The sequence below is a fragment of the Haematobia irritans genome, chromosome 4, assembly GCF_050003625.1.
Source record: "Haematobia irritans isolate KBUSLIRL chromosome 4, ASM5000362v1, whole genome shotgun sequence".
Lineage (NCBI taxonomy): Eukaryota > Metazoa > Arthropoda > Insecta > Diptera > Muscidae > Haematobia > Haematobia irritans.
Genome location: NC_134400.1, coordinates 225,444,094 through 225,456,681, shown reverse-complemented (window position 1 = coordinate 225,456,681; position 12,588 = coordinate 225,444,094). Strand labels below are relative to the sequence as shown.

Genomic DNA, 12,588 nt, shown 5'->3' with positions numbered 1-12,588 from the left:
CACATTGGTGAACTTCTCTCTTATCACTGAGTACTGCCCGATTCCATGTTAAGTTCAATGACAAGGGACCTCCTTTTTATAGCCGAGTCCGAACGGCGTTCCACATTGCAGTGAAACCACTCAGAGAAGTTTTGAGACCCTCAGAAATGTCACCAGCATTACTGAGGTGGGATAATCCACCGCTGAAAAACTTTTTGGTGTTCGGTCGAAGCAGGAATCGAACCCACGACCTTGTGTATGCAAGGCAGGCATGCTAACCATTGCACCACGGTGGATCCCAAGATTCTTTACAAACACCGACGTTCTGTCCGGAATAACTTATAGTCTTTAATGTGCTTTATGCGCTTTACAGACTATCAGTTATTCCGGACGACAGTGCTCGTGTCGAACATATCCCATATATTGTGCACATTATAAGTTAAGTCCGAAGGCATAATCGATACTGCTGCATGTTTATGGGATCGATAACACATTTAAAGCGCATTACAGATTATCAGTTATTCCGGACGGAATGTCGGTGTTTGTAAAGGATCTTACAGTGTGTCGGATCGATACGACTTGTCGGCGATGACTAAATAATCGGTAAATGTGTTATCGATCCCATAAACATGCAGCAGTATCGACTATGCCATCGGACTTAATTTATACTGTGCACAATATATGGGATATGTTCGACACGAGCACTGTCGTCCGGAATAACTGATAGTGTGTACAGCGCATAACTTATAATGATCAATATATGGGATATGTTCGACACGACCACTGTCGTGCGGATAAACGGGGCTATTATTTTCCCCGAACTACTTCATACACTTAGTCACCCTGTTGTTTGTCATCTTACTTTGTTATCGAAAATTTGAAAGGCGTCAATTTTTGTTTGCCAAACAGTGCTGCCGCTAGTGAAAAATTGAGTGAAGTAAATTTTGGAAAAAAGTGGAGTAGATCGAATAAAATTGAAGTAGCGAAATATTTCCCTAAGACCCCATAAGCATGTCCGTCCGTCCGCCCGTCTGTTGAAAACACGCTAACTTCCGAACGAAAGAAGCTATCGACTTGGCACAAGTAGTTGTTATTGATGTAGGTCCACTTTTACGTATAGTTCCCATATAAACGGACCCCCAAATTTGGATTGCGGGGACTCTAAGAGAAGCAAATTTCATCCGATCCAGCTGAAATTTGTTACATGGTTTCAGCATATGATCTCTAACAAGCATGCAAAAATTGGTCCACATCGGTCCATAATTATATATAGCCCCCATATAAACTGATCCCCCCATTTGGCTTGCGGAGCCTCTAAGAGAACCAAATTTCATTCGATCCGGCTTTAATTTGGTACATGGTGTAAGTATATGGTCTCTAACAACTATGCAAAAATTGGTCCACATCGGTTAATAATTCAATGATTAAAACCGCTATGTTCATCGTAATTAAAGGAATACGAAAAACAATTAGGTTATATGGGGGAAAATTTAAAAATTTGAAGCAGAACAAAAAGTGAAGCAGATTTTTGGAAGAAGGAGTGACGAAGTAAATTTTTGTGAAAATGAAGCAAAATACTTCGATTGAAGTAGTAGCGGCAGCACTGTTGCTAAATCCAAAATTTTTATTTGATAGTATTTGTTTGTTTACTTTCATGTATAGTGTGTATGTGTATCATTTTCTATGAGTTTTCTATTTCGTTTCATTTTATCATTCACCTAAACCTAAACCTAACCTAAATACATGCAAACAGAAAAGAACTCAAATTCGTAGATCCTACTCAACATAATAATTATACTCAACAAAGCCACTAATTTACCTTCAGATAACCGTAAGTAGCCGAATTCGACTTTAAAATAAGTAATACTACGAAGTATTTATTTATTTATTTATTTATTTATTTATTAATCCACAAAGTAATACAAAAGCCCTAGGGCCAAAAAACGTATTACATAGCAAAACAAAATACCTGAATTATAGAAAATAATTAAATTCAAAAACTTAAAATCTAGATTACCTAAATTACAAAAAAAAAATTACTTAACCATAGTATATTTGGCTCCCCAGCCATTTATAAATACATTTAAAAAAATGAACACTAAAATATGCCCAATTATCCATGTTAAAGCAACACAAAAATAGAGAATCATTCAGTATCACCCGAAAAATGCTGCAAAAGCTTACGTCTAAAAGCATTATTAGAGTGTGTAAAAGTCTGTAATTCAATAGGCAAATAATTCCAACAACGTGCCACACGAATCAGAAAAGATCTGTCGAAGGTACTACACCTACTCAGAGGAATATCAATATGATTAACCCTTGCAGACCGAATAAAAGAAAATGCATTACACAGTGGTAAAACTACTCCGCACTTAAGCGTCCTATAGAAAAGATACACTGCGCGAATCTTAACGAAATCCCTGAAAGAACATCCTAACAATTCTCTTACATAACCCGATATATGTTCCCTTCTCCTAACGCCAAAGACAAATCTCGCCACAGAATTAACAATACGTCCAAGTAAGTCAATATTGTTAGATGTAGTGCCCGAATAAACCTCGAGTCCATATAGTACCTGCGGCATGAGTAGCGACCAAGCTATACGATACTTAGTACCAAGTGGCAAATAAATGTTAGTAGAATAAATCCTTCGTAGAACACTCAAAACCTTACGCTGGACAGATTCTATGTGGGACAAAAAGCGTAGCTGCTCATCTAGAATAACTCCAAGACAACTAAATTGACTAACAAATTCGATAGCAGTCCCATCAATAAATAATCCATAATTGAAATAACGACTCGAAGAGCAAAATGCGATAGCTTTAGATTTGACCGGATTAATGGCCAACGCATTCACTGCCGACCATTGAAAAATCCGATCGAGGCAAGATTGTATATTATCACGCAATAAATCAGGGCAATTCCGTGCAGAACTAAAATGTAAAAATATGTCGTCCGCAAACAAAAACGGGGTACAAAATCTGCTATCCACACAATCAGGGAGGTCATTTATATACAAAATGAATAAAAGGGGTCCCAGGACAGTGCCTTGGGGTACACCCGATGATAACCCCAGATTGCTAGACACAGCACAATTCATCTCTACAAATTGCGACCTACCAGTCAAAAAGGACCATATCAACTTACACGCCGAATTAGAAAAATTAAAGTTATTCCTGAGCTTATTAATCATCGTAGTATAACAAATAGAATTAAAAGCTTTGGTTAAGTCCAGGGACACAAGAATAGACAACCTTTTTTCATTCTCACACCTTCTAGCAGTGTCCGTCAAGTGCACAAGAAGAGATGTAGTATTGTGTCCAGCACGAAAAGCATATTGTGAATTGAAGATTGCGTTTCTAGTTTGCGACAATACTTGGTCCTTTATTAAGAGCTCCACTATCTTCGAAACTGCCGGGAGTATTGATATGGGCCTCAAATCTTCCGGACCCCTAACTCTGGCCGACTTAGGAATCGGAACAACCCGCGCTTTCTTCCATAGAATAGGAAACGTCGAAGTAGTAAGTATCGAATTGACTAAATCTAACAAGACAAGGGCGATAAATGGATACACCAACTTCAAGAAGTGAATAGGTATCCCATCTGTCCCCATCGCTCCTGATCTTACCTTTTTCAGGGCCAACACAACATCGTATTCATCAACACTTCTAAAAGAAAATAAGCCATCATCCCCATCCGAATGATCAAAAGGTAGTTCGTGTGACTCTACGTTATCCAATGGCGTTCGCACAAAATGCTCATTCAAAGTCTCAATATCACAGTCAAAAGCCACATTAACCGATCTCGAGCATCCAGCCTCCTTAAGCAGTCTCCACATACCCGAGGTGTCCAAGCTGGCAAATAATTTTGCAAAATGTCTCCTTTTCTCCCTTCTGACTACCGCTTTCGCCCGATTCCTATATTTGCAAAACACCTTCCAGTTATATTCAGATGGATCGGCCAAATACGTAGAAAAAGACAAGTCCCTCAGCGACCGCGCATAAATAACAGTTCTCAACTTCATCCAACAATCATCAGTCCTTCGTACACATCTTCTAGTCGGCACAAAACCGAACAAGGTGTCAATTAAAGATGAGAACAAAAAACATTTCGAATCCACATCCTGTTCATCCAAAATATTTGAAAAATTGTAGGAATCACAAAATCTCGCAATCCCATCCCAGTCCATCCTCCTAAAGTCCCTGTATTCAACATAGTCATCATTGGCTGCCGAATGTAAGGCAAAAGAAGCAAAAACCAGCGCATGGTGGGAAATACCAGGGCATTGCACCTGGGAAGAGAAATTTATCAAAGATGGGTTACTGATAAGAAAAAAGTCAATTAGTGATGTTGACTTATGTTGCACATCATAGTGTGTGGGAACTGAATTGTGACAAATGGACAAATTATTCCTAGCACAAAACGAACGGACTGAAGCCGACTTAGCCAAGTCAAACTGGTTAAGATTAAAGTCTCCCACAACAATGATGTTGGAATAGTTCAAAAATAGTTCCGAATGAAGATCCTCAAATGAATGTATGTCAGCTGGTGGCGGCAGATACACCACACCAAACAAAACCCTAACGCTCCCCAAATGTAGCTCAATAAAAACAGACTCCGCAACTGGACTTGAACTTCGGAAAACAACCTTAGTAACAAATTTGCGAGAAATGTATATACCCACACCACCACCCCTGCGAGTACCAGACCGATCATTCCTAATAAACCTATAGCCAGGTAACTCAACAGCACAACTCGACACATTCTCATTTAGCCAAGTTTCAGAGATGCCAATGGCATCAAAACCCGAACCTCCGAACACTGCTTTTAAATCATCAAACTTGGAAGTATTATAAGAGGGCCTAATACTACAACAGTTCATATGTGCAACAGAAAAATTGCCTATGTAAGGACGCAGAATGTTCGAGAAATATGTGTTGCCATTAACAATTGGGCCCAAGTTAGGGCTAATTGACATTGGATATTAAACACAACGGTATGGTGGGGAACCAAATGTACCGGTACAAGTATAATGGCACAATATAATCGCTATACATCATGGACCTAGAAATTCATTTTGCTAAAGTACAGCTGATCAAAGCAGCATTAGAGATCAAATAAAATATACTTAAATATAATACAATAGTTGGAGCATAGATATAATGATCATTAAAAAGAAGAACAAAAGGAATTCATTAGACATTATATCACAACTTCACAGACTTAAAAAAAAATGTAGCATATACTTATAAAGTAGCAAACAATCAAACTAATTTTAAGAGATAGGTGAGTTACCATTACGAATCGCAGCACATCCATCCACATTATAAACAAAGGTTTCTCTTCCATCCAATAATAATAGCTTAGCACTAAGCTTATCAGCATTAATAATCTTGTATTTCGAAATCAAACCATCTTTTAAGAGGCCACGACAGGCAGCATTAAGTTTACCAGCTGCCGGTGAGTAGTGGTCATTGAGGAAGACCCTATCACGAGGATTAGTATTCACATCGGATGTCTCACTATCCTTTACGACCTCTCCAATAATATCACGTCTCCTCAAGTTCCGACTTTTGAAGTATGCACTCATGATTTTATCTCGTATAAATACATTGCTGAACCTCACCAATATCTGTCTTTTTTTGTCGATGTAGCAGACTTGGCCTATATCTTGCCCGGCAACAGGAATGTTAAAAAATGCACCCAATGCAACCACAATACTAACGAGGTTATTGAAGTATTGAACAAGTTACATTTTTATTTCCTTCTGGTGAATAATTAATCAACTTTGTCTAGGGGTGAAAGTAACTCTAACTCTTTGTTTTTGATTGACAAATTGACAAGACTAAGGAAAAGGTGGATTTTAACTAGATTATTGCCTTAGATATTTTAACCAAAAAATGAAGAATTTAAAAGTTATATGCACTAACTTTGAAACAATAAGGAGTAGAATTTTGCTTTACCATATGCACGAAAAGAAGATCATCTTTAAGTGTATACATAATCTCCGCTAAAATGTGGACGGAATTCTGAAAGTTTTAGATTGATTTTTAAATGCGAAGATATACAGAATACACATAAAACATTTTGGATCATGTTTCTTATGGTCTGAAGAGAAGACAAGAATTTTTAACTGATCATCTCCTCATAACATCAATGAGTTTTTACTCATGTAATTTAATATGCTTCCTGCTATCTAATAGCATCAGAATGATGCCATTGTATGTTCGAAAAAGAGCTGTATTAAAAGAAAAAGGTTTCCAACATAAATGGTGCAAATCTTGCAATTGTCTTGACTCAGTTTTGATTAAATATAAATTTATGAGACCGATTTCTAACTTGACGACACGCAAAATGGTCGCATCTATAATTTATCCAAAAATTATTGTTGACAAACCTTTACATCCTCACCGTGTGACCGTTTGGTTCGTTATATATAAGTAAGATGTATTATATATATCAAAAGCTAAAAGCTAATTTACAAACTAGCTGTGAACTACAGATTTTCGGTTACAGCGTGGAAGCTTATCGAATCATGTCTCCGGCCGCAATCAATATCTTTCTTTGAATGGAATCGAAAATACATTCTGTTACGTGTGGAGTACCCCATGGGTCCCTTACTTAGATCTACCTAGTTTTTTTTTTTCTTTTTGTAAATAATGTTATCGCCATCTCATCTACTCTTTAATACTACATGTGTTGATGGTTTACAGGATCATATTTATCGTACTATTTATGCGAAACATAACTTTCTTTGTTGTCTATTTTGAAGGCGTTAGATTTGGCCAATGAATAAAATTTAATTTTTCCCTTATATGCCGATTCCAATTCCTTCAAAATACCGTATCTTTTCTATTTTTATTTTTTTTAACGGTTCGTTATTTTGTTTGACATCAAAAAATCTCAAACCCCGACCGAAGGTGTCTTCACCCTTAACCCCGGGACAGTCATCCTTCGTCAAAATGACGACGCTTAATTTCATTTTCGATTTAAAACGCATTCTGGTCGACTGGGAAATGCTAAATTTAAGTTATACCAATACAACCATTTTATGAATTTTTGTCTTATACTAATTAAAAACAAATTGAATAGGGAAATAAACTCAATTTTGGCTCTCATTTTTGCTCACGATGCAAATTATAGCGTCTTGAAATAAGCTGTAGTCAAAATGGCGAAGGATGACGTTAGTGTACAAAAAATAAGGATGACTCCAGGGTTAACAATCTTGATAGTGAGCCATTCTTTGATAAGAGAGAACGTCTCCACCTGCTGTGAATACTCGAGTGAGTCTAAAAAATCGGGCTGCTGTTATATCGAACCAGAATCTTTGACTTGAGTTAGCCCATTGGACTTGGACTTACTTTGGATCCCAAGTGATCGACAATAGAATGAGATATAAAAAAATTTGGTTTGTCTTTTCGAGACCATATCTAAAGACCATGTTCACTCTTCTGGCAATGACTTATGTCAGTAGTATCTACAAACAAAGTTTATAATATTTATGAGAGGATTTGTTCAAGTTCTATTAGAAATGCTCAGGTATTTATTCCTCGTATAAGGAGGAATATTTATGCTAGATCTTTTGTGGTCAGAATATCTCGGTGTTGGAATCGTTTGCCTCTAGAACTACGCATTTTTTCTCATTGTAATAACGCATTTCGTCTCAAACTCATGGAATATATGGCTAGTACTACCTAAACTGTAAGGTTCTTGGACGATTTACATCTCATCTATTGCATACACACTTGGTATATTCTATGTAACTTCTATGTATTTTTAAGTTATTGATTTTATGTTGACTTGCACTGTATATGGGACCAATTTCCACTTATTTCATCGCTATTTTAATAGTCACTACTACTCTTGCGGCTGGGGAGCCAATTAAATTAGTTTCTTCTTAGTTTAAGGTATTAACTTGTTTACATTATATCGATGGCTCAGTATTTTTGTTATGATGTAATATAATTTTATAGGCCTCTATTGGCTTTGTATTACAGAATTTTTGAATAAATAAATAAATAAATAATTACTACGGTACTGACAAATTTGGCTGGATTAAGCGGGAATCCAAATCTTATAAAACTCATTAAAATGGCGTTTTAATTTTTTAATTGCATAAATAGGTGTACGTATAAGCAAGAATTCCAATAATTTTGGGTTCCTGATGAACAGTAAGACAACTAGCTATTTTTGTTTTATTCGATCTTTTTGTATCAAATAGAAGAGAAGCTAGAGTTTTTATATGTATTCGATTTCTTTATTGTTCAATATTTTTCAATTGCATTGAATTGCTACATCAGGTATAGATGTACACAATAAGAAGTATTGATATTTTTAATTAAGACATATAAATTATTTATCACAAATATTCTATAATTGTAATTAGTATATCTGCGATAAATAAATTATATGATATAATTAAAGATATAAGTAATTCATATTGTAGATCTATTCCTGATGAAACAATTCAACGCAATTGCGAAATGCTAGGAAACAAATTTAAAGGAAATCAAAATTGTTTCCTAGTGTTAATATAGAATAGAGTAGTATCCTGTTGTTGTTGTATTATTGTTAGTATATTAATGTTAGAAATAAGAGAATTGTTTTGAGTATTATTTAAAATGTCGTTTTAAGTAACTGTATAAGGCCTTTGTAAGGATTAGTTACATATGAAAATAAATAAATTAAATTAATCTTATTTCATGTACTTAAAGTTTTCTTACAATGTAAATTCCCAATATATAATAAATTGTTTGGATATGAGCATTAATATGAATACAAGACTTTAAAAAGCTCTCTTGTCTTGTAATAGCTATTATTCTAAATAAATATTGCGAGAATTTTCACTAGCTGAAATTTATTAAAAATATATTTTACCAAAGAGTAATTGATTGTATTACCTCTTTGATGGCAGGGAACATTTAAAAAACGACAAATTTCGAAGAATGTTACAAAACAGTGAACATATTACATTCCACGGATATTTAAAATATAATAAAATTTTGACCGTTCTCAAATTAATATAAAATTTAACCCCTACTTCCAATTTCATTTTCAGTTTCAAACTGCTGCATAATGGATGTTACATTTGATGGCGACGAATCGTATATAATACAGCAGGCGAAAATATTAAGAACAACAGATCCCTGCTCAGCAAAATCTTGGATTATCACTGCAAAGTCTTTGTTTCCAACTAATTTCAACGTACAGGTGCATTTTTATTCTTCCACGTTATATTACGTAAATTAACTACATTTGGTATTCGTTATAGTTTGAAGTCTATCGTTTAGAAAAAGAAGCAAATAACTTTGAAGAAGCTGCTAAATGTTTTAGCTATATAATTTTATCGCTCAAAAGCCCTTGCGTAGAACCGCAATTAGAAAAAGAAATTAATGAACTTACAAATGCTTTGAAAAATGAAAACGACATCACGTCTGAACAGGAATTCTATGTTAAGATGTTTCAGCATGTGTCTTATGAAGTTCAGCATAAGATATTGATGATGACTGTCAATCACGCAGACAACAGCTTACATCAATGCAAACTATTGCTATTAATTTTGAAGCGATTTCCACAAGCTGCTGTTACGCATACGGTATATATACTTAGTTTGTATTTCTTGTAATTTTTTAACATTTAACACCATTTACGTCGTCAGCCACGTCTTTTGGAAATGATTACTGAAGGAATGAAACAGAATCCTCAAAAATATCAGGAAATGCTCGTGGAAGAAGCTTTACCATTAATATACCACAAAACGCCAGATGTTCCATCGCAAATGGTTTGCCGACTATTTACAGTTTCTTTAGAATATTATATACGACAAATTATTGAGGAAGTAAAATGCGATACAAATGAAATTTGGAAAAAAATATTCAAAGTGCTCATGCTATGTGGAAAAATTCAACGTTGGGAAACATTTTTACCGTTCAACAAAAACTGGTATGTATGAAAATGTCCAATCACCGACGTCAATTGCAAATTTTTTTAAGCAAATTTTAATTTACATTTTTCAAAAATTGATCTGATTAATGTGGGAGTAAGCGTTGTCAAACAAAATTGTGCATTTCTGAAAGATCTACAATTAATAATCCACAACATACTTACGTTCCTGGCATCTATAGACTTTGAAGAAACATAAAACGCTCTCGAATATTATATAATAGAGAGTTTTCATTAACCCTATCAAATAATTCCCTTTTAATATTATTAATATTTTTCTGTAATTCTTGTCATTTGGTTTTATATTTACTTAGGGGACAAAATGTTTACTGGGATAAACTGATTGAAATAGTATCAACGAGTTCTGCAGCAGGTAGTACTCAAGTGCTTTTTTATGCCACCACACTTTTTATTTACTCCTTGCATTGCTATATTAAGAACTGCAATACGCGCCCAGAAGATGTTGAAATAAACCATGTTTTGGTAGAAGGATTTACGGATTGGAAAGTAGAACGATCCGAAGCACAAAATATGGAGCCTCCGCAGATTTCTCTGACTACAAATACTAGTAAAGACATTTCTAAAGCATTTGTCCATGCTGCTCAATGTTGGCAACTACTTAATACAGATCAGTTCCAACGTGATTTTAGCAAACTGCTTTTGACTTTACCCTTATCGCCCTGGATTTCAAGGTTCCTTTTTGATTTGGCAATATATTTTGGACACCAAGAAGAGGCAAAAAAATTGATGCAGGAAATGACAATTAAAAATAGTTTGGTACATCATACGTTAAAGTTGGGATTGAATTTACTTCAAGGTAAATTAACGGTAAGTTTTGAATTGAATATAGTGGCGGAGTAAAGTATAATAATTAATTCGTTTTAGTTTGAAGGATTTGAATGCGTATTGAAAATAATGGCAGACCTTCCAGTAACCCAAGGATCATCGCTGGAGCATTTAACATTGAATGTAACCCGTCATATGATTTTTATCCCTTTAACACAAAAAGCTCTGGTACAATACTGTTGCAAGGCTATAGTAAATAGTTTATGTGTAAGTGAACTCCCATTAGTCCTGTGCGGTAGTTTTACACTATAATATTGTTTTTAATGCAGCGTAAAATATATGAGCCCAAATGTCCTGATGAAGTCCTTGGTGATCTACTAATTTTACTTCAGTTGGAGTATCCAAAAGAAAAGGAATTGGCGGAACGAATTTTTTTAATTGTTCGTAACAGAAGAAACTTTACATTCCACAATTTCTCGTCATATATTGTAACGATTGACTTTATTGAGGAGTTCATGTCTATATGGAACTCGAGCGCTGATGAATTTAACTTTGATTTTGCTCCACCCAATGTCATAAATTCTGCCTCTCGTCGAACCCGGGGGTCCGATAAAGGAGGTCGTGATGATTTTCGTTCAATAATCAAGCAGCAAATATCGCGTTCCAATGAAAATGTTGCTTCGATCGTAGCTAGTTTTATTAGTCAAGAAAATTTACGTTTGATACACTTCTTATATGATGTAGAAGTGAATCAATTTGAATAAATTTGACAGCATTTGATTCAGAATTCATATTAAATTATTTTATCTATGGTCGTGTTTGGTAAGTATTCCATATTTTCAAAATACAAATCCGAGAATACCATAAATAAACTGGAGAGCAAGTCAGGGTTTATGGAAGAGAAATCTGCGGTTTGTAGATGCAGATAGATGAATATGCACATACTTGAACACATTGAACCAACTTTGGATAAGTAGAGTTTATAAATGCTGGTAAGACTAAACTGAAAAGACCCATCAAAAGGTAGGTGTAGCAGACTTGGTGACTTCTAATATGTCATCCTTTAATACGTACAATCAGCATGTTGGATAAACTAAAATGGATGTCAATGAATCAAAGACTTTCAATGAACGCATTGATATATATATATATATATATATATATATATATATATATATATATATATATATATATATATATATATATATATATATATATATATATATATATATATATATATATATATATATATATATATATATATATATATATATATATATATATATATATATATATATATATATATATATATATATATATATATCAATGCGTTCATTGAAAGTCTTTGATTCATTGACATCCATTTTAGTTTATCCAACATGCTGATTGTACGTATTAAAGGATGACATATTAAATTTCAGTAGAACCAATTTTTTATCAAAACTTATCGTTATATAATGGGCTTCAATTAGTTAATGAACTGCCAATTGAATTAAAAAATGAAAATAACATACATTCCTTTAAAAAATCGCTCATTTCATATGTAAAAGAAAATTTTTGAAAAGTTATGTAATGTCAAAATTACCCAATCCAATTTAATTATTTAAAGAAGTATTGTTTAAAATCAGTAGCATGTTATGCTAAATAAATAAATAAAAAAATAAAAAAAAATTATATTTAAAATAAAACATGAATTAGTTCCAAAGTATATGCAAAGGTTCATAACATATGTAGCAGACTAACCTGCGCAATTTTCGAAATATTCAAGATTTTCGATTAAATTTTTATGTATTATATAATGGGCTTAAATTATTTAATAAATTGCCAATTGAATTAAAAAATGAAAATAACACATTAAAAACGGAATATAGTACTTAGCTT

The 12,588-nt window shown here is 34.0% G+C and overlaps 1 protein-coding gene across 3 annotated transcripts; it reads left to right on the top strand.

Annotated features, from left to right (window-relative positions):
* Positions 1-860: 860 nt before the first annotated feature.
* IntS10 (integrator complex subunit 10) lies at positions 861-11,494 on the top strand. 3 transcript variants are annotated; one of them, XM_075305291.1, is made up of 8 exons: positions 861-916; positions 1,733-1,810; positions 9,038-9,189; positions 9,251-9,574; positions 9,638-9,921; positions 10,236-10,749; positions 10,807-10,974; positions 11,037-11,494. In XM_075305291.1, exons 3-8 carry the CDS (start codon positions 9,055-9,057, stop codon positions 11,469-11,471), a joined length of 1,860 nt encoding a protein of 619 aa, XP_075161406.1. In that variant the 5' UTR covers positions 861-916; positions 1,733-1,810; positions 9,038-9,054; the 3' UTR covers positions 11,472-11,494. The 3 variants fall into 3 exon arrangements, with proteins under 3 accessions (XP_075161406.1, XP_075161404.1, XP_075161405.1); XM_075305289.1 differs by having other exon boundaries at positions 869-1,341; XM_075305290.1 differs by lacking the exon at positions 1,733-1,810 and having other exon boundaries at positions 869-1,341.
* Positions 11,495-12,588: the final 1,094 nt, after the last annotated feature.

What these genes read in the sequence shown, in the direction of transcription:
- IntS10 (XM_075305291.1), top strand. Translation starts at nt 9,055, where the DNA reads ATGGATGTTACATTTGATGGCGACGAATCGTATATAATACAGCAGGCG. An exon ending in CAACTAATTTCAACGTACAG is followed by an intron (nt 9,190 to 9,250) that starts GTGCATTTTTAT and finishes TATTCGTTATAG; the next exon opens with TTTGAAGTCTATCGTTTAGA. An exon ending in CTATAGTAAATAGTTTATGT is followed by an intron (nt 10,975 to 11,036) that starts GTAAGTGAACTC and finishes TTTTTAATGCAG; the next exon opens with CGTAAAATATATGAGCCCAA.